Source organism: Cibotium barometz, chromosome 31 (genome assembly GCF_041138505.1).
Source record: "Cibotium barometz isolate CiBa-2024 chromosome 31, ASM4113850v1, whole genome shotgun sequence".
NCBI classification, from domain to species: Eukaryota; Viridiplantae; Streptophyta; class Polypodiopsida; order Cyatheales; family Cibotiaceae; genus Cibotium; species Cibotium barometz.
Genome location: NC_141076.1, coordinates 45,698,450 through 45,721,937, shown reverse-complemented (window position 1 = coordinate 45,721,937; position 23,488 = coordinate 45,698,450). Strand labels below are relative to the sequence as shown.

The window sequence follows — 23,488 nt, the reverse complement described above, 5'->3', positions numbered from 1 at the left end:
ATATTTTTAGGTGAGCAAGAAGGTATTAAAAATGAAGCTCACTAAGCAAATGCTAATGAGAATGGGACAATCAACATGTGATTCATGGACCAATAGTAACTAGATTAGGGCAAACTAAAACTATGTGAACTAAGCAAGACTAGAGCTAATCAAGAAAGCATGAGACACTTAGATTAAGCTAATGAGAAGCATAATCAAATGATAACACACATACCATGTGCAAGAGCAAGATTCACTAAGTAACACTAAGCCCGTATTAATCACCAAAAGGTTACACATGAGCTAGGTTCTCACATACAAAATGAGCGTGTACACCTCATCATATAGGCCTCATAGAGAGCCTGCCATACAACCGTGTTCTTGAAGCTGCTGGGGCACACCATACAACTCAACTGAGTGAGATTGAACTCATTTCAGAGAGAGAGAGAGAGAGAGAGAAAGAGAGAGAGATCAACATGCGTACGAGGCCTGCATACGACTGTGTGCATGCTGCCTGCAGTCGCTTTCAATGTCCAGCCCTCTTGCAGACCAGACCTCCCAAACCCATCAATTGCCACTCTTATCTCCACATGAAACCGGCCTTACCTTTCAGAAAAACGGTTCTGTGCGTTGGCACTCTCCACAATATGATAAATAACATCTCAAAGTCCCCTGCATTATTCCATAGTCATGCCATGAACTCTGCTCATACACTTGGCACAACTCCGGCAACAAGTAGAATGTCATATTAACGAGTCTCTAAGCCTCTTATATTAATGCTGACTCACAAAACTTACGTGGTTTTTCACATGCTACTCACTCTCATATTCATCATAGGCCTTGGGGAGAAAGGATTCATAGGCGTGCAACAATAGTGGCCAGCTCACCACACGAGAACTTGATGTGGCAGATGATTCAGCAACCATCCACTAACTGTAATCGTCTTTTGGTGATTATTGGACATTGCCAAGAACATTGAAAATTTTGCGCATTTTCTTTTTCACCAGCTTGCAACAAATTGCGAACACTGTACACAGCCGAAGCAAAAGCTCACACCTACTAGAACAAACTCCTCTCTCAATTGAGCCCCCAAAACCTCCCTGGACTCCCATACAATGACCATTACGAAGCGGAATCAAATACAAATGCCCAATCAGTCAGAGCTGATGGTTAAAAGAGAATATTTCACCCGCAAGGATATCTTCCTATTGTCCAAGTAGAGCTTGGCGCCCGTCACTAACCAATGTCCAGGCATGTCCTGAGGGCCCTTGGTCATTTCAGTCATATCAACATACTTCAAAAGCTTGGGCTCCTGCACAGGTTTTGGCGGACCTTCTGGATACACCCCTGAATTCATAACCACAGTTGGAGCCTTTGGAGGCGGTGGTGTGGACGAAAAGGTGGTACTTAGCAAGGTTGAGAACATTCCAGACTTCTGCATGGAAGCTGGCATGTGATCCCACTCCGATCTGCGGATCTTAGCTTCTGGTATCTTTGAATACAACAGCCGCAGGTATAACACATTCTTAATGCCAAAGCTTTGGACTCCGAGCTGTGCTCCGACAACTACAGATGCACCAGCATGGTCCCCAATCCATGTCTCTGTGTTTTCCACAGGTGCCGTGCAGACGTGAGAGAAATTCTTCCACTGTATGGGCTCAAAATATCTTGGATTGTAGTCCTCTGGGTCTTGCCACATTGGCTCTCCTGCAAAGGCATGCTCTTCCCACAAGGGCTGTAAGACCTTGGGAACAGCTGACAAGTGTTGGAGATGCACTGCCAGTTTGTCACATTTCTTTCCCTCCAAGTACAGGCGCATTCCTGTGACTGGCGTTTTCCCGACTGTCACCTACATTGGCAAACAGCACTCGTGTTTTCTTCTTGAGAACACTCCATTATGAAGGTACATGCCTCTATAATAAACATAAACCTCCATTGATGGCACATGCCTAAATTAATAAATATAAACCTTCATCAATTTTAACTAATCCTCAACTCCATCAATAGCACAAGCACAGTCCATACTCAATTTAGGAAGGCTTCAGATGCAACAGACAGACACCATCTTCTTGTATTTGCGCTCCAGCCTGGTGGTTAAGCTATAGAAAAAAAAGAGACCCAACAGAAAGCACTTCACATGCAATGTCCTGACACATCTACAGCAGTCTGAAAGCATTTGTATGCCATGAGGAGTAGATCTCGGAGCACTTAATGATCAAAACACACAATTAAACAAACAGAAACTGGCACAGATTCACAAGACCATTGAAACCATGACAGGGGTTCAAGATCAGCTGAAAACGGCTCATGTTTATGCAACGGAAACGGCATAACACTAAGAAACACAAACGGCTCTAGGATAACATACATGAACGGTAAAATTGTAAAATTAGTCAGAAATGAGGGAAAACATTGAGGGAAATAGAGGAGAAATGTAGGGTGAATGAGATAACAAGTATAGGAAAAATTTGCAAGAAGAAACTTGAGAGGAGATTAGGAAATGAGAAAGGGAACGAAACAACAACTCTAGACAAACAGTGTTTCCGCATTTTCTGCTGGGAAAACGGTTGTTTCTTGTTATGCCAAAACACACACGTACACACATTTTATTACCACAAGGAGCAATTGTTTTGTACAAAATTGAGGTGATTCGAAAATCTCCAGTTTGCATCAAATATAGCTGTGAAATTAAAACAAGATTCAAACAGTTTGCTGATGTTGAATCTTCAATCCTCTAAAGCTTTATCCTTCAAATCTTCACATCTCCAGCATTGCACATCTAATCAAGGTATTGAAATTCATGGTGCCTAGGGCGGCTCATAGCGAGTAATGCACGACATGATTGAGAGTGAAGATAATTAAAACTTGATTAAGAAAAGCCAAGCAAGATTAATAAGCTCACAAATCGCAATAATCATATCATTGATTGAAAAGAGTTTGTTACAAGTGAGCCCAAAGGCCTGCTTTTAAAGCATTGAAAAATATCCATTTGGCCATCGCTAACACCAAGAGGTTTGACTCTTTTTAGCATCCAAGGGGTATACCCTTTGCCATCACCAACATCCACCTTTAACCACACCATGATGTCATGTGGAATCTCCACTTTTACATTCACCCATTTACATTTGGCTTATAACATTTGAGCTATGAACCCTTCATAATATTTCTAAGGTTACATGCTCCCCTTAATGCCCAAATGGTTGCACCCTTCATCACTTTTTTTTCAACACAAGGACCTCAAGGCCATTCCCGATCTCATGGTTTTATGGGGAATAATAAGCCTTGTTGAGAAGAGGAAAGCCCAATCAATGCATGAGCTAAACGGCCACTTTTCCGAATAGGTCAGCCACACATGCAATCACCAAAACACCAACAGGCACTTGGTTGCCAGTACAGCAGGATGGACAGACGGTACATAAGGTCGGGCAGCCGGTACAGTGGTCGTACATACTACGGAGTGCAGTAGGTACAGGTATGGTATGGACAGCAAGTACAGAAATCAGGCAGCCTATGCAGGTGTTCTACAAACCATATCAGCGGGTACGGATGCTGTACTAACGGCTGCAGAAAATATTGGAGCTGTATGGGCATTAGCTGCAGCTACAGAGGCTGTACGGGCAACAGAAATGGGTACAACAGCAGCAGCAAGTCGTACCACTGCTGTACAGTCAGCAACAGAAAGTATGGATGTAGTACGGGCAGCAGGTACAGGTGTTCTTGGCCCTTTCAGCCGTGAGGAGGGATACAGGGCCCATGCGGCATGTCATCCCCTTTGATAGGAGTGGTAGGCCACCATACACACCCCACCACCGTGCATGGTGGTGCCAATTGTTGGGCACTCTCACACCAAGTCCCCTCCTCCACACCATATGTACCAGCTTGGTGCCGGGTCACTACCTTGGGAATTCGGTTAAGTTGTACAGCCTTTTATAAGTCGAGTGTGTACACATATTAGATATAACCTTGTCAAAAATAAAAGGATGTAGGATATATACTTACCACCTACAAAACCCCAAAAACACAATACATTAGGCCCAAACAAGTTCATGCACACTCCTCCACCAGGTTCTTATGCACCTACACTTGCACCTACATTTGAAAACAGCAGAGGATGCACTGCTAGATATTTGGGATGCCAAGTTGGGATTGATATTTCTCCTGCACAGCAGTTTGCTCCGGTACTTATGAGTATCCGGGAGAAGCTTCTCCATTGGAGCTCCAAGAGATTAGATTTAGCCTCGAGAGCTTTGGTGTCTAATCAAGTTTTGCTTGCCTCAGCTTGGTTTATTGCCTCTTGTTGGTGCTTCTCTCGTGCGTGCATTGGCCAATTGCGGAGATTGATCCACAATTTTCTCTGGTCGGGCTTGGATGGCACCTCAGACACTCGTGCCAGGGTAGCTTGGCTCACAGTTATTCAGCCCAAAAGAGAGGGGGGCTTGAATATCATCGATCCGGATGTTCAGTGCAGGGCGTTGCTTTGCAAACTTGTGGTCAGAGGTTTCCTACCAGGCACTAAGCCTTGGAAGGATTTTTTCTTGTCTCAGATTTCCAGATGTACACCCAGGGTCAGGAGAGATTGGATGCCCAGCACACGTTTTTTGTTCACAGAGGCTGATATTAGGGCACCATCTTCCCCTCTTATTGCAGCCATTGTCAGAGCATGGAGAAGCATGATATATTTTTTAAGACAAAGGCTTCCTAGGTCTTTGGACGAGGCTGACCGACAACCTATTATGTGGAACGAGTTCATTAGGGATGAGGCTAGTCGGCCACTTGGTGCATCTCGTTATATGCAATGGTCAGGATGGGAGAGATGCGCATACACAGTTCTTGCTTGGAAGACCTTTAAGAGTCTTCCGGAGGATCGGAGAGTTGCATCCACTCAGCATCTTAGGGGCTCTCGCATTCGTATTGATCAGATTGATGCAGCTATCCCGCATGAGTGGCTTTCTGGGACCTTTCACGGAGACTATCATCCGAGTTGGCTGGGAGTTTTTTCGAGGATACGCATACCTCTTTAGGTCATTGCTCTCCCGGGCCAGGAGGATACAGATTGCCTCATTTATTCTATCATGCCTGGTGGGCGATTGAGGAGATGTAGTATGGAGGAGATCATCCCAAATACTAGGCTTAGTCCAATGAGGATTGTTGGTCGCTCGGGGAAGCACTGGTATATTGACCCTTCTCCTCAGATAGTGACTCATGGCTCTTGGTGTTTGTGGCTATATGGTGGCAGTCCTATCAGATATCTTCAGTGGGATCCAAGAGAGTGAGAGAAGATTGATGCCTTCGATCCTTTGAAAAGCCTTCCTTTTTTTAGTTTCACTGTTCGGAATGCCAGGCTTCTCCTCACTCGACAGATGCATAGGATCCCTACTCTCAGGCCTCATTGGGAGAGCTATGATATTTCTCCAGTGATATAGGGCAGATATTGGTATAGACTTTGGCACTCATACAGAAGGAGCCAGATCTCTCATTTCTTTTGGTTATTCTTACATGGTGGTTCCCCACCAATCAGTGGAGATCAGTTTTCGGTGTAGCACCTTCCTGTCCTAGATGTGCGGCAAATTCTGAGTCCGTACAACATTGTCTATGGGGATGCAGCATTGCACAGCAGATTTGGGGTCTTGCAGCCCAACTTATGGGCAAACTGAGTGGCCGAGCCATGCATGTGACTTGGGGGGCAGTTGCTTGGCTCTCCCAGTCCGGTCCGCAGCTTTTTTACGAGGGCAGTGGTACAGATTCTACTTTTTTCATTCGTAGAGGTATTGCCCAGCATGGTTTATTGCAGGATGTTTCTCACTCTGATTATACACCCCCTAGACAGAGGATTGACACCAGTTGGGAGATTATTGCGAGTATTACAGCATGGCAAATCTTAGATGCACAGAGGCTATTGAGGGTGTCAGTGCATTAGTACTATATGGGGTGATATCATCCACACTCTTATGGCTACTTGGGCTCGCATTCAGGGGCCCTCTCGTTCTGCGCAGGCGAAGCGTGTGATATTTATGCGGGAATGGAACCATGGCATCTTCTTTTCCTCTAGTACCACAGGTCTTACATGGCATCATGATGCTCCTCAGTGGTTGAAATCACCTTACATATTGGAGTGATTCTATTCTTTTCCGGCTTATAGCTGTGATTGTTGTATGTTTTTCTCATACTTAATAGAAGTCTCTTTCTGGAAAAACAAAAAACAAAACAAAAAAAATTTCACGTGTGCACGTCATATCTCAAACAAATATGCACAATACAAAATGTACTAGGCAGTAGTGTAAGCTTTTGTGGCTCTCCACATGAAATCCACCACGTGGGAATCCAGGCAAGTCCACAAAATGTTCATCACACCACTAAAGCCAAGTCGAACTCATGCATGAGGTCAACCCATTTAGCCTTTGACCCTTTCAGGTCAGTCACAAATATACTTCAACGATTCCAGAAAACAAATCAAAACCAATACAGATAGTGTCGCCAAATTTTCATTGCATGGTTAAGAGCCAGAAGCTCCTTTTCCTGGGTAGGATACCTCATATGTGTCTCTAAAAGCTTCTTTCTTTCAAAGGCTATGGATCTCCCATCTTGGAACAGGGCAACACCTATTGCGGACTCGACATATTATCATAGTTGTTCGCGTACAATCGTACGATACGGTACGGTATGATATCTTGCAAGAACTTACAATACCGTATGAAATTTTGATGTACGATACGGTAAGTATGGTTTTTGAAAAAAAAAACACTTATAAATTCAATTTGAAAGAATAGAGAGCTCAGAGGTTGTTACAAAGCTTGAAATCAATGGGAGCTTGAGCTTGAGAGGCTAGAGCTATGAGAGCATGAGCTTGACAGCTTGAAACTTGTGATGGAGAAAAGGTTCGAGGAGAACTTTTTAAAGGGAGGACAAAGAGTCCAAGACTCCAAGTACCCACCGAAGGTTGTCGGAAGGTCATGGCATGGCCGTCTACATAACACATGCATAGTGCTAGGGATAATGAGATCATACATAAATGAAAGAAGACTAGGACCATTATCATCCCTCCACCAATTTTCATGGCTTGGAAGGGATTAGAGTGGTGGAGGTTAAGCGCACAGTAGCGTGAACACTACTAGGATGGGTGAACTCCTAGGAAGTGGGCCCCAATTTCCAACATGGTATCAGAGCCAGGGAGGGCATGTTGGGATGTTGTTAATGGAGCTGGTAGGCTTGCCAATTCCTCTCAGTGGAGCTAAACGGTAGTAGTCCAGATACTGTGACTTGCAATGTGCCGATCGATTGGGCCGAAAGTGTTGTTTGATAGAAGGCCAAATGCGTGTACGACTAAGAAGGCTACATCGTGCTGGTATGCTCGGGGTAATGCGGGCATATGCCGGAATAGCCGGGTGACAGCTCTGTGAGAGCAAGCAGACCTCTGAACCAAGTGTCGTCAGAGTCTCTCGGTACCTACGTCCTAGCGATCGAGGGAGGGTGTCGGAAGCTCATGGCCTGGCCGTCTACATACCACAAGCATAGTGCTAGGGATAATGAGATCGTACATAAATAATAGAAGACTAGGGCCATTCATCCCTCATCCACCAATTTTCGTGGCTTGGAAGGGATTAGAGTGGTGGAGATTAAGCGCGCAGTGGCGTGAACATTACTGGGATGGGTGACCTCCCGAGAAGTGACCCCTAATTGATGGGAGAAACAGAGTTTAGGGTTAGGTCATGTGGGAGACATACACAGAGAAACAAGGGAGAGAGAGAGAGAGAGTTGTGGGGATAAGTCAACTCATGAGGCATGAGTGTGTGACTCCCCTATCACACATGTATATTGCACTAGTACACATAGTGCACTTAGTACATTAAAAGTACTAAGTGTACTATGTACTATAACTTATGGGCTTGTACACACTATAAGGGTGGGCATAACGCCTTTACCCCAACAACCTCCCACTTAAAGGCAAAGTGCCCTTAAGTAAAGGAAAAGAAAAAATCAGCATGTACATGATAATATACAAGGCCATATCAAGGCTGAAACTGGCCTCATCCAATGCCCATCAAGTGTCTGCAATGAGCAAACCGCTCCGGAGGCAAACTCTTCGTCAACAGATCACCGGGTTGTCATCCGTATGAATCTTAACAAGCTGAATTTGCTTGTTCTCTATCACCTCTCTGATGAAGTGATACTTCACATCCACATGCTTCGTCTTTGCATGAAAGACAGGGTTCTTTGCCAACTGGATGGCACTCTGACTATCACAATGCAACAATGGAATATCCCCTGTATAGCCCAAATCAACCACTAACCGAGATAGCCATAATGCCTCCTTGCAAGCCTCTGTGGCTGCAATATACTCGGCCTCTGTAGTAGATAAGGCAGTGCACTTCTGCATCCTGGATATCCATGACACAGCACCTCCTGTGAATGTAAACACATAACCGGTAGTAGACTTCCGGTTATCTGGATGACCGGCATAATCTGAATCCGTGTAACCATGCACTAATGCATCCTGTTTGCCAAAGCAAATGCACATATCCTGTGTGCCCTTCAGGTATCTCATGACACCTTTCACTGCTTCCCAATGCTTCTTGCCAGGGTTGGCCATGTATCTAGAAACCACTCCCACTGCAAATGCAATGTCCGGCCTAGTAGCAACCATGGCATACATGAGACTGCCACAAGCTGAAGCATACGGAATCTTGGCCATATCAGCCCTGTCTCTATCCGACTGTGGGCTGTCCATAGCACTGAGTTTCACATATGGAGGCAAAGCAGTACTAGTCTTCTTCCCCCCGTCCATATTGAACCTCTGCAAGACTTTGCCAATGTATTCCTTCTGAGACAAATACAACACATGCTGATTTCTGTCCCGAAGTATCCGCATACCCAAGATGTGATTAGCATCACCCAAATCCTTCATATCAAAGGTTTGATGCAGCCTCTGCTTCAAGGCATCCATCTCTTTACGAGATTTCCCGGCAATCAACATATCATCAACATACAAGATGAGGATCAATAGACTGCCATCCAAAGCCTTCTTGGTGTACAAGCAGTGATCTATGTCACTTCTCCTGAATTTCTGTGATTTCATGAATGTATCAAATTTATGATACCATTCTCTTGGTGCCTGTTTGAGCCCATAAAGACTCTTTTTCAGCTTGCATACAAGCTTCTCCTTTCCACTTACTGCATAACCCTCTGGCTGCTGCATATATATCTCCTCATGGAGATCACCGTGAAGAAAAGCAGTCTTCACATCCATCTGAATCAAGTCCAGATCATCATGTGCAACCAAAGCTAACATAGCTCTAAGTGTGGTCATTTTGACCACTGGAGAGAAGATCTCCTCAAAGTCCACACCATATTCCTGCTTAAAGCCCTTAGCCACTAACCTAGCTTTGTATCTTGGCTTTGCATCTGGTGCAACTTTGAGCCTGTATACCCACTTGCATGGCAAAACCTTCTTGCCTGCAGGCAAATGCACCAACTTCCATGTTTCATTTTTATGCAGAGAATCCATCTCTGACTTCATGGCACGCTCCCATAGAGCCTTGTCTGCCCTCTGTAAAGCCTCTTTATAACATGAGGGCTCCCCACAGTCAGTAAGCATCAAATAGTCAACCCCTGGAACAAACCTGTCAGGGGCTCTGGAGGGTCTTGTGGACCTCCGTACCCAATGACCATCATTTGCAGGTTGCTGTCCAGCCTGCATATCACCCATTGGTGGCTCCTGTTCCATGCCATAAGGCTGAAATATCATGCCCGGTATATCCTCCAACTGTGGTATATCCATAGGGATATCTTCTGCCATATCTGGCTGTCCATTTGGACCATTTTCAGCACCATTTAAGGGCTGGTTTTCCTACTGTAATGGCTGATTTACAGCCCTTTGTTGTTGTCCATGATGTCCATCATCATCAAAGATGACTCTGCTAGGCTCCTGTTGCCTTGCAGGCTCCTTATACATGCATGTTTCATCAAAAATGACATCATTGCTGCGTATGATCTTTCTATTCATGGGATCCCAAAGTCTATACCCCATTTCACCTCTGTCACCATATCCTAGGAATATGCATTTGTGAGACTTAGGATAAAGTTTGGTACGCATTTCCCTGCGTATGTGCACGTACGCAACGCAACCAAACACTCTCAAGTGCTTGTATGACGGAGGCTTCCCTGTCCATACTTCTTCTGGCACTTTCCCACCAAGCCTCGTGTTAGGTGACTTGTTTATAAGGTGAACGGCTGTCATAACAGCTTCAGCCCAAAAACCATGAGGTAATGCAGCATGTGACAACATAGAACGGACCTTCTCCTGTATGGTCCTGTTCATCCTCTCTGCTGTCCCGTTTTGTGGAGGATCATAAGGAGTAGAGAGCTCCCTCTTGATGCCTTTAGCATCACAAAAGTCCTGAAACTGTTTGGACATGTACTCTCCACCATTGTCGGAACGCAAAGCTTTCAGTGTTTTGCCAGTTTGATTCTCAACAACAGCAACAAACTTCTGAAACACTGAGAATGTATCACTCTTCAAACGAAGAGGATAAACCCACACCTTGCGTGTGGCATCATCTATAAAAGACACAAAATATTTTGCCCCTCCCAAAGAAAGCTGAGGCATCTCACATACATCTGTATGCACAAGCTCTAACTGAGCATCTTTCTGTCCAAGAGCTTTCTTGTGGGGGCACTGTAGTTGCCTACCATATATACAATGCTCACAAAACTGAAAACTTGAAAACTTTAGAGAAGGCAAGTAACCCAAACGAGACAATTGCTCCATTCCCTTGACACTCATGTGTCCCAACCGGCTATGCCACATAGAAATTTCCAGCAGCTCGGTTGCATTTACATTAGCATGGTGACAAACACCTGCATGCATGAAATAAAGAGTGTCCACCTTAGAGCCCCTAGCAACAACCAGTGAGCCCTTACTAATTTTCCACTTTCCACTACCAAATGTGGTAACATAATCAGCATCATCAAGCTGTCCAGTAGAAAGCAGATTCTTCTTGATCTCAGGCACATGCCTGACATCATGGAGCATAAGCTGTGAGCCATCTGAAAATACAAGCCTCACATCACCTCTGCCAAGAATCTTGCATGCATGGTTATCACCCAAATAAACCACTCCTTCATTGCCAGCAGTGTACCTGACAAACAAGTCTCTGCAACCTGTGACATGAAAGGAGGCACCTGAATCAATGATCCATGAGTGCATACCATGACCACCTGTAAGAAGTGAATGGGCATCAAGTGAAGACGTAAAGAGGACCTCATCCTCACTGCCACCTGCATGTGACACATTGATTTCTTCGATCTTGACTCCACTTTTGCCCTTTGGCTTTACATCTTTGGCTTCATCTTTCTCTTTGTCTTTGCCTTTTCCCTTTTCTTTTTGATCATTTTTCCATTTGTAGCATTGCTTTTTAATGTGTCCCTTTTTGCCACAATAATGGCATTCCAAATCCTTTTTGGAGCGAGACTTGCTCCTTCCCCTTTCTTGGCTTTTCCCCCTTTGCTGGGATCTCCCACGTGCATTCATTGCATTGGACTTGCCAACAGAGTTGTTTTTCCTGTTCATCTCTTCTTGAAGAAGAGCACCCTCAACATCTGCATATGACAGCATAGCATTCGAATTGCTAGTGGCTGTCCTGAATGTGTCCCAACTCTCTGGCAAAGTGCATAACAGAAAAGTGGCTTTGAACTCATCGTCCATTGCCAACTTTTGATTAATGACCTGGCTGACAATACCATTAAACTCATTTAGATGGGCTGTCATAGATGCCCCTTCCTTCATATGAAGACCTATGAGTTTCTTCAACCAATACACTTTGCTTGAGGCACTTTGTTGGGCATACAAGTCCTGCAATCTCTGCCACATTCCCCAAGCTGTCTTCTCTTCACGAATGCTGAAAAGTAATGAGTCTGACACAGACAACATGATAGTAGATCTTGCCAGCTCATCCATATCTTCCCACTCTTCAGCAGTAAGAGAAGCGGGCATCACACCCCTTTCTTTGATAGGCTTGTGCTGCTTTTTCTGAAGCAACACATTGTAGCACTGGGTATGCTTGTTGAGCTTGGCAAAGCAGCAGGCAAGACATTTATGCCTTGAATCCTCAAAAATCAGCTTGCAGTCAAGGGGCTTTTGCCCAATTTCTGTTCGGGACTGTTTTATGCAGTGTTCGGGACTGTAAAAGTCTGATTTTTACTCATTTGGACAGCCAGGGGAGCATTTATTGCTACTGTACCTGCTGGTACAGATTTGGCACAGCTTTGTGCATGTTTTGGCATGGCTGTACACTGTTTTGAGTCACCAAAAGGTTCAATTTCAGCTGCTGTACTTGCCGGGACAGGTTTGGTACATCATTGGTGAGCACTTGGTACTGCTGTACAGTACTTTGGAAGGGCAAAAGAGCACATTTAAGGTGCTGTCCAAAATCTGCAGCAACCAGATTTTGTTGATTTCATCACATAAAGTGGAAGAAAAGCTGCATTCTTGCTTCCGCAGTGGGAGATAAAGCTTGGGAGAAAAACTGTGAGCACTTTGTGTGCTTTTGGTGCAGTGTTTGCACATTTTGCAGGGAGTCAGGCATTGACAGGTTGCATTTTGCTATGGCAACCACAGGTGAGAGCTCTTCATTGCTTCACATCAAGAAGCTTGAAGGCTCTCATAATTATGATATTTGGCTTGATGGGAGAAACAGAGTTTAGGGTTAGGTCATGTGGGAGACATACACAGAGAAACAAGGGAGAGAGAGAGAGAGAGTTGTGGGGATAAGTCAACTCATGAGGCATGAGTGTGTGACTCCCCTATCACACATGTATATTGCACTAGTACACATAGTGCACTTAGTACATTAAAAGTACCAAGTGTACTATGTACTATAACTTATGGGCTTGTACACACTATAAGGGTGGGCATAACGCCTTTACCCCAACACTAATTTCCAACAAAGGTCGGGGGCCAAGGCCCAATTGTTGGAAGACAGTCTGCAAAGACACAAAGAGAGGGAGGTAGTTGAAGAGAAGCCTTTACTTCTTGTTGCTAGGTGCCTCACCTCAACCCTCCAAATACCGAGCAGTGATCAGAAGGATAGAGAGAACACATCCTTCGCATCCACACCAAAAGTCAACATCCACAAATCCTTGGTTGCTAAGCCTGAAAGGACACCAAAAACAAGCCAACCCCATAACAATCAAAAACAGCCATTTTTTCCACAAAAAAAGGGTCAAAAAAACAACAGTCAAAAACAAAAGAGGGCCATCGGGGGGGTGGGGGGGCCCGTAGATTTGACCTTCAGGTATCTCAGGCGAGCTCTGCTGACGGCCGGTCCAAAGCTCTATGGTCAGCTGAGTTCGCCTGAGATACCTGAAGGCCAAATCTGTGGGGCCTTCGGCGTACATATGTGCTAAATCTCCAAAGATATCCATTGCCGACATGTCACAAGCTACCTTTCCAGATAGAAGCCTTTCCACATATGGGTAGCGTCGGTAGTTGCTCAACAAAGCCTATCGCGTGGCCAATTGTTCCAAGAGTTTGTCTAACTGTCTGGTATAAAACTCCTTCTGAGCATCAAGGGTCTTATGGAACCCTGTACCCATGTGCTCAAACATTATTTTGATATCGTCTCGTAACAAGGCTATTCTATATCTATAGAATAGATGTCGGAGAGAACTATAAAAATTTTCTGGATCCTCCCAAAATCTTTGCTCTTCTCCAAGCAATCTGGAAAAGATGTGCTCTGATACCACTGTAACAGATCGGGGACCCAGAACAAAAGATAAGACACTTCAAATACCAAACAAAGCAGGAAGTCACATAAATATAGAGACACTGCACTGAGCCGGAACGGCTGGTGTCCCCATAGGAACTTTTTTATTCAGTAGAAGTTTTTTACAAGAACTCAAGGTGAGGGTGCATATGGCACCAGACTTTCCACAAAAAACTCAGCAACCTTCCACAAGACTCGGGCTTGGCCCTCTTTGCAAAAGACAGGCCACAAATCAGCCCAAAACTGTCTTCAAAATAGTCCCAATATCTGCCCTCAAAACTGTCTTCGAACCAGTCCCTGTAGGCAACCAGTAGTAGGCACTTTACGGCTGCAACCACCACCAAGGTGGCCAGAAGAGTGAGAGAAAGAGAGACCAGCAGCTGTACGGCCAGTACAGCAGCTGTATGGCCAGTACTGAAAGCGGGTGCTGCTGTACGGCTGGTTGTGTCAACCAACTGGAGGAGGAAAGAGCATAGTCACATGGGACGCGAAATGGGGACGGGGAACGGGGACGGAAAAGATTGAGAATGGCCATTCCCTGTGACTATAGAGTGACATGGGACGGGAATGGGAACAAGAAGATGCTGCCATCCCCAACATTCCCGAGTCTAAAAATGCCCATTCCCTGTGACTATGGGAAAGAGAAACGACCAACTGCAGTCGGCTAGCAAAGAGCAAGGCGAACTCTGCTCACAGCCAGTCCAGAGCTGTATGGCCAGCACAAAGTAGAGAAGGAGAGTAGCTATGCTTTTCCTTTTGTGCCAAAAATGGCTTGGCTGCCCAAAATATCTGCTTTTTTATGCTTTTCCCAGCTTGTTGCCCAAGTTGTAGCTAGGTGCCTCCATAGTTGCATTCCGTACTCATACTCATCTGTTCAGTACTTTCAATACGTACCGTACCAGTACCATTCCACGGGGACCGGGGGCACATGAGGGCACGGCACGTGAGGGCCGGGGGGCGTGAGGGCACGGCTCCGCGGGGGGGCAGGAGGCTTGAGGGGGAGGCTTGAGGTTCCGTACCGGTACTTTAAAAAAAAAAAACATGTTCATTGATTGATTTGCACTTTGTAGCCTATCTATGTGCCATCTTTGCTTGATACCGACTCTTCAAACCCCTATTCATGTTTCTCGCACCCTCGTTCCTAGCCCTCAACTTCTCCCAATTGCCTTGCTCCCTCAATTTTCCTTTTCAATGGACTCATAATGCACAAGGATCTATACATATTTCAGCTTGTAGTTGTCTTGTCACTGATAGCTTCCTTATTTTCATACTTATTTGTGTGTCATTGATGATTTCAAATTTACACTAGCATCTCTGATCTATTTGTGTGCCTTAGTGAGTTTGACATTTCATGTCTAAGAGTATAGTCGATTACCTGTCCATTTCATGTTAGTTGTGACTGATGAGTGCTTGATCATTTATTCTTTATATATATTTTCAACCAAATTTGTTGACTAGTTTCTAGACTTTTTTAACTCTCTACATAACTAAAGTATGTATCCTCATGTGCATCATACCATAGTCGTACTATACACCTATCATCTCATACCGCACCTACATATACTTGACCACCTTGTAGGTGAGTTATAAACTCATTAGTCATTTATAATATATATATTATTATTTATATATGCTAATTGAGAAAGTAACATACTCAAAGTACTTATCTTGATGCATGCTTTGCGTACTCGTACCATACACGTACCATACCGCATCGTACCTAAAGTACTCAACCACTATGGGCACCTCCTGTCCACTTGTACATGCCCAAAATAATAATATGTCCAGACCAACTTTAATGTTGTGTGAACATACTGACTTATAAACCTTATAAGTCACTTCAATGATTAAATCCCATGATGCTCATGCTATATAACCATTTTCACACCAATCTTTGCAATGAATGCTTCATCGTTCTTCTGTGGTGGAAACTCCCCGTTCTCACCTTGGTTCTGTTCTGTGTATGGGCTTGCCCCAAAACACTAATCAAGACACGTGAAGGGACCAAATGGTGACACTCACCCCCTTTAAAAGCTGAGTCAAAGGGTAGCAATCTTGGCATACGTCTCGATGAACTTATTGAAAAAGCCAATGAAACCAAGAAATGATTTCGCTTGCCTAATCGTCCGTGGGATTAGCCATTCGAAGATCTTGCGAACCTTATCTAGATCAATCTTCACAACACCAATAGAGATGATGTGACCCAGATACAAGAGTTCCTACTTGAAGATATCACACTTTGATTCCTTCGCATACAACTACTCTCGTCTGAGTATCTCCAAGATGACTCTAAGATGTTGTATGTACTCTTCAAATGACTTACTATAAATCAGTATGTCATCCAAGAAGACAACAATCCACTTTCCCAAATAAGGACAGAATAAATTGTTCATCTACTAAAAAGTAGGAGCAGCATCAGTCAACCCAAAGATAGGACGAAAAACTCATAGTTACCATAGCACGTTCGAAACACTGTCTTAGGCATGTCGTCAAGTTTAATCTATATTTGATGATAGCCTGGCCGTAGATCAATCTTGGTGACATACTTACACCCTGAAGACGATCTATCAAGTCATCCATCCTTGCCAAAGGATATCTATTCTTGACAGTGAGTTTGTTCAAGCCTTTGTAATCTACACAGAGGCGCATGCTACTATCTTTCTTCAATGACAGAAGAACGGGAGCGTCCCATGGAGACTTACTAGATTGAACAAAACATTTATTAAGAAATCTTGCAGTTGTTGCTCAGCAATCTCGTCATCCTCCTTTTGGCTAAGCCGATAAGGTTGCCAAGAGACGGGATTACTACCACACAATACCTCAATCCCATGATCAACATCCCTCTTGGGTGGCCAACCATAAGGTAACTTGCTCAAAAACACGTCACGAAACTCTTTTAAAATATCATCCAAAACTTGTTGTCCTTTAGAAACTTCATCGCTTCAAATTGAATTACATTCACAAGAAAATCATCTTAACAAAATTTCGGAATTAAAAAGATCATGAAAACAACAATATGACTCAAAATTTGGATCAAAAAGAGCCTCATATATATCCTCACCAAATCTTAAGTCGAGTTTACATCACAAAATCCATTAGGAACATCACCCCGGATTGCATGCGATTCCCGTCATGAACAAATGAGAGCCTATGAGACTCGTAATCTAACATCATCGTCTCGCTCTTATTAAAAAACCAAACATTCCCAAGATCACATCCACCCTGTCAAGGTTCATGATGTTAACGTCCAAAGCCTCCCGGTAGTCCTGAATCTAGAAATCCAACCTAGGCATCATTTGATCTCCCACTTCCAGGTCTGCACCACTGGCAAGATTAACCACATAACGGTGATCACGTGCCACCATGGATAGCTAGAGTGTTCGCACCAAACGTGAAAAAATAAGATGTGAATAGAGTCATTGTCAAACAGAATCTGCACCCGACGGTCGTCTATAGATCCCTTAGCTCGAAGGAGATCATGCAGACCAAAGGAAGAGTCACTTATCTGACACCCCTGGCAACTACTACTACCCAGATGATGAATTTCAACAGAAGAGATCAAAGAGTTACCTTGTAGTTCTGTAATGTGTACCTAGGTCTTACCCCCCAAAGACTTCTTCTTTGGACAATCCCTGTAGTGATGGCCAGGTTGCTTGCACTTGAAGCATAGGTTGTCTTTCCACACCTCCACCACCTGTTCCTCGGTAAGCAACGCAGACCTTCTCTTGCCTCTTGGGTGCTTCTTGGTGGGATTGTGCTGTGATGATTGAATTAGGACTTGTTTGCACATTAAGTGAACTAGTATTTGCCGACAACTTATGGGAGATGCCATTTGGTATGATTGACGAGTTGTGCTATGGGTCTATGCTAGGGTTGTTATGGTAGAGCTTGTTGCACTTTGTGACTGGTTGTCCTATTGGGATTCAGCTCTTGGACGAGAGTTGGATTGACAATAAGCAATTGAATCTTTATAAAAAAATCTGCAAGAGGAGTCTTACACTAGCTTGGGGCAATAGACTTGAGTAGATGCTATGAATGGATGTTCGGATCAAAGGATTTGCTTAGAGAAGCTTGTTCTCCTTATGCACTAGCAAGGATGCCAATTAAAGTACGTTACTTCCCGACCGGCATAGGGCTAGGGTGGGGAACACGTGGACTAACCTAGGATTAAGGTTAGGGTTAATCCATAATTAGGGTTAAGGCTTAGCCAAGGGCATTGGGGACCTAGAGGGTTCACATGTAAGGTAAGTGCGCTAGCAAGAGGAGGTCTAGATTGATAGTGGGATTGGAAATAATAGTCATGGGCTAATAATAGTCACTAGGGACTAATAATGGCTAAAAGCTTGTATATAAAGCAAGAAAGCTTTATAAATAAAAGTAGGCCACTTATAGCGAGGTTATTACTATTTAAGTGACCTTGGGGTCACTTATTAGACACAACAGATCAAGTAGCCACATTGTAGCTTGGGGTTACCAACAAGGAGCGTGCAGGATCTCTCTACCATGGTGCTATTAGTGGATTATTCGGCTTGGTTGTATGGGACGCCAAGTTGGGGTCATTGGTGACTGGCAGGCTTGCGGCAATTGGACCTCACGCTCGGGGGTGAGTCCTGAGGACTCTACGGTTGGGTGGTGAGTTGCTAGCCACAATCCATTGCAGTCAAGCTGTGAGTTCAACGTTAGGTCTATGGAAACCTTGCTAGGGTTTCTCAGGTATGCCTCTATCTTGATCCACAGTGGTTCTATGCAGATAATCCATGGGCATGGTCTAGTGAAGACTTTACACTTAGTCCTTGTGTGTTGTCCTTTTTGTTTATACTTAATTGCATGGTCTGTTAGCCTGGTGGCTTTACATTGGTATATCAAAGCCTGACCTGCTGGAATTAAGGTGGAAACACTCCGGAAAGAGAGGAGAGAATCCATCATGTGTATCTTCCGGGTTCTAATCTGTTGGCTGTTTTTAGTCTTCCAAGGCCTGGTGGAATGGGAAACTTAGAGCATAGGACGGAGTCAAAGGTGAACACGGAAGACACCTTGGTTAGATGTGTGCAGACGGTTCTTGGAATCGTTGCATATCTATGGAAAAAGAAGGAGCTTTTGACGTGTCTGTATGTGCTGCATGTTCTCTGACAGGTCCGGTATACTTGTGTGTGAGGGTAACACCTTGCACCATGGACGTGTTCCTGCATTCCTAGAAGTATTTTGGACTGATTCATCGCATTGTTCAGAGGGCTCGTCAGGTTCTGCAGAATGCTGAATTCTCTGCACTTTTGGTTGTGCATGGGAGTTTGTGCTTTTTGGGACTCAACACTGCTTTTTCTCTCTATGGCTGTGAATAGCAGTACCTCCATCTGTGAACAAGAAAACGCCTATGGTAAGGTAAACCTAACCAAAATACTGCAGCATCTGTTGAGAGAAAGATGCCTCCAAGATAGAGTGAAAAACTGTGAACTGTAGGGTACTGTGATGAGCTTCTAGGCCATACAGCACTGTCTACCTGAGACACATGAGTATGTAGGCCTGTCACACATGCGGGTACAGTCCAGGCCCACACCTGTGAGCTTACAGAGCGGACAGCAGGGATGAGACGGGCTGGAGCATGATCGCATGGTCTCACTACAGGAGTACACAGCTTTTCATTTTTAAAAAAGCAAGTGCATGTAGTATTTTAAGCATATTTTCCCATAAGTGGATTTTACACTAAAAAAGGAGGAGAAGAAAGCTGAAAGCTGGGCATCCTGTTATTTTAAGCATCAGTGGCTTTTACGCTAAAAAAAGAGGAGAAGAAAACTGAAAGCTGGGCGTCTTGTTATTTTGGGGCTATGCTTGCTTGCTTTTTTGGGGTACAACCTCATAAAAGCCTCCATTCGTGAAGGGTGGGCTAAAAGTCAACCTTTGTGAGTTGTGCCTAGGCCCTACACTAAAAGCTGAAGCTTAAGTGCTCCACCCATTCAAAGCGACCATCTTTAACCTTCTGTACTCTCTAATTCTCTACACGGTTTGTGAGATCTTTCCATCTTCTACTCCATGGCGGAACAACAACAAAAACTTCCGGGGTGCATGTGGATGCTTTTGGTGACCAGCCCACGACGATATCAATAGTTTATGACCTCGTGAGAGATATTATCATGCAGTCCACAGAGGTACCCCTCGACCCTCAAGTACACATGCTTCGCCACCTCAGCCATATCATCAATATATGGGCTATGTGCAGCCTCCTTTGCCTTTTGGACAGCCATCACCTGCACCTCAACCTCTTGCATCTCCTTTTGTGGATTCTCTGTATTCCACTCTGCTTGATTTACAGAGACAGTTGGCAAAGCTAGGCTCCCACGCTCCCCAGGCTGCAACTAGTAATCCTCCTCCTCAGCAGGTTTCCTTCCATTTGGAACCTTTTTCCGGTGAGAAGAAAGAATGTGAGGAACTCTACTTAGATAGCTAGCTTGGGAAGTGGACCGCTTTTTTTAATCTGTACAAGTACAATGATGCTCACCGTATTAGTCAGATTCAAATTATTCTTCAGCATAAAGCGTTCACCTAGTGGAAGGACCTCCGTATGAAGCCAACAATGTGGGCTGATTTTCAGCATGTGTTTAAGACACAGTTTGTCTCTAATTAACAAGATAGACAACTTTCGTTGGTTGTTTAAACTGGAGATGGGAAAGAAGAGCTTGGACAGCTATTCCCTGGAGTTTAAAGACCTGGTTAACCGTTCCAAGGCTCTTGAGGAGCCACGTGTTGGTTTATACGCTACACTTGTTCGGCCTTCTGCCAGATTATTAGAATGAGCTTCTCCAGAACCATATTCGCTGACATCTACCGTTATGCCAAAAAAATTGATGATACCCTTGCAATCAAAGTCAAAAGCGGTAGTAAGGCTGTAGGTGATACCTCATGCAAGAGCCAAAAATTCTCTAAAGACAGGAAGCGAGGGCATGTTGCACCATCCCAGGAGAGGTACTTCCAATGTGTTTTCACATAACCACTAGATACTCACTTCTACTTTAGGGAAAGTGTAAAACTTCCCATCAAATTATGTGTATGTCCCATGTGCTCGAAAGCCTAAAGACCACATATGACTTTCAAACAATCATGCGTATGTCCCTTGTCCTCAAATAACCTGAAGACAACATACAACTTTATAGCAAATTCCATCTCTAACATGTCGATGGGTTATCCCCATCGAACAAGTGGAAAGTCCCTTACTCCATGAGTAACTTATCATATCACTCTTTTTCTCACTCCCCCAAATTGGGATGAACATGTCCTCATGTAGAGACCCTACTTCCAAGAGTATAACATCATACATGGAGTTACATCCACTACTGGGAGATCCTGAATCTTGGATACGCAACCTGGTCTTGGGCACTTAGTCCTAGACGTAGCAGTTCCAAACTTCTCATCTCTCTCATGTACAATTTCGAGACTGCCTCATGCATCACTATACATCAATATCACTTGGCGATCACGAGAAAGTGTGTGAGGAACCACCCTACAGGCAACATGTCATGCTCAAACAACCAAGAAAGGTTCTTATCATGTTGTCACTCACAGACTAGCAATGCCCCTCATAATGTAAGGACAAACCCCACAAGTTAGTCGCTCAGCCAATTGGAGTGAACGTGCCCACTTGCACGTGAACACACCCTTAGTTCATATAAAGGTGTGTCCCCAAAAGGATTTGAGCCCAAGACCTTTCGTTAAAAAGTCCAAGGTCTTATCCACTAGGCCATCGTCTTAATCCTAATTTTGGGTTAACCCTAACCCTAATCCCAGGTTAGCCCACGTGTTGATTCCACGTGTTCTTTGCCCTAGCCCTAGACCGGTCCAGACGTAACACTAATGTATCTAGCTCACCACCCAAGGATAGTAGGATCAAAGACATGCTCCATGTGGAAAGTCTCTAGCGTCCCATGTCACAATCCTCCACAGATATGTGCCATGCGAAAGGATTTCCTCGAGCATGATGGATTCACTCATATTAGAATTGGTGACTTTAATGAGTGATTAGAGTTGGTCACTCTAAGTCAGTAAGAAGAGTTGGTGACTCTGACTACTGAATTTATGCATTCATGGAAGGGTTGGTGACCCTAGTGAGTGCGTAAACACATGAAAGAGTTGGTGACTATGTTCAGTGCGTATTTGAACTCATGGAAGGGTTGGTGATCCTGGTGAGTTAGCTGGGCTCATGCAAGGGCAAATTGCTCTAGTGAGTACAGTATTTGGATCCAACATGGGTGGTGCCCATGGTCACGACAATTTTGGTGTACAAGATGGCAAGTTGGGAGATTTAATCCAAATCATCGCGCACAAGCATTTGCCTGTGAAATGCACTTGCATGTGTGACTTGTTTTGTTTGCCTGGACATTGCATGGTATTTTGTCTCTAAATGTCCACGGGCATTGGGGACGCCTGGACACCCCGTGGACACATGTGTGCACACCTGTTTGGGACTAAGGCAATGAATTTTATGTGTTTTGCAGGTGAAAAGTGCGCACACTAGACCTTATTTTATTATTATTTCCTTTGTCTACTAAAGTTTATGGTTGCAGGTTCACATTCATTAAAGTTCGAGCGGACAAACTTATAATTTATAAGAGAGTTCACATCAGGCTGGACTTTATTAATGAACCAGGATCAATTATGAGGCTTGGGCACCCGGGCAGTGGACCAAAAGCCCACGAGTTGCTAAAAGTGACTGTGAAGTTATTTTTAACACTATGAGTTGCTTTTCTGGGAGTTTGGTGTGTTGGACAAGTCAGGGCAGCCAAAAAAGAGCTGGTCGACTTCTTCTGTAGAGAGCATAGGGCTGTTGGACAGCAAGGCGGAGAGCTTTGTGGCTGGTCGTGAAACGGGAGGCGGACGCGTGTATTGGAATCGTATAAATGTGAACAAGATTCTGAGCACTTAACACTTGAGCATTACAACCACAAAGCTGAAAAATGACAATACACCACATAAAGGGGCCGATGATAGGCTGACCCCCCCCCCTTTAGGTTATATTACCAAAAGAGTCTGCAAAGTACAAGATTACGGGTGCCTGGGGATTCACCACCAGCCTGCACCTGATTCTTCCAAATACATTATGAATGAATACATTTCAAACAAGAGAATCTGTAGGTACATCCGCCCTACACACAGGTACATCCGCCTTGCACAAGCCTCTTCACAGGTACATCCGCCCTGCACAAGCCTCTTCACAGGTACATCCGCCCTGCACAAGAGTATCACAATCCTCATAGGTACTCCGCCCTGCACAAGATGTAAATGGATCTTTAGGCCCTGTTTCCACGCGAGAAACTGATCCAGAAAACCTGTGTTCTCCACGAGCAAGTGTCCCCAATGCTTGCCCTAAGCACCTACTATACCAGGAATCCTTGAGACACATCCATGCTCACATATTCCGAGAAGCAAGCAACCAGCCCTGTAGCAACTCCCAAAGTAGAACAACCCAAAAGGGCCTCTTGAGGGAGGCGCCTTTTTCAGGTGCCACCTCAGGGGCCTGGTGGGTACACATGCTGGCTGACATGTGTCCCCATAAGGTGTCCAGGTAGGTGTCCAGCCCATAGTGCTCCATTTGTCCTGTTTCTATAAGTTTAGGTCCAACCAAATGGGAAATGGCCATAAGTTGTCCGGACTTCGTTAATTTTGGTCCAACCAAATGCGAACGCATTATAAGTTGTCCGGCCACTTATTAATGAGTGTGGACCTGCAAACCAATAAACCTTAGTAGTAAATGAAGTAAGCTG

At 44.5% G+C, this 23,488-nt stretch overlaps 1 protein-coding gene across 2 annotated transcripts in view; it reads right to left on the bottom strand.

Moving 5' to 3' along the window:
* Positions 1-231: 231 nt before the first annotated feature.
* LOC147620926 (MACPF domain-containing protein At4g24290-like) overlaps positions 232-23,488 on the bottom strand; it is a 45,554-nt gene continuing 22,297 nt past the window's right edge. For both annotated transcript variants that reach the window (XM_086825199.1, XM_086825200.1), the window contains exon 8: positions 232-1,828. In XM_086825199.1, the coding sequence (XP_086681325.1) occupies positions 1,133-1,828 (696 nt within the window). In that variant the 3' untranslated portion in view covers positions 232-1,132. The remainder of the gene's footprint in view (positions 1,829-23,488) is intronic.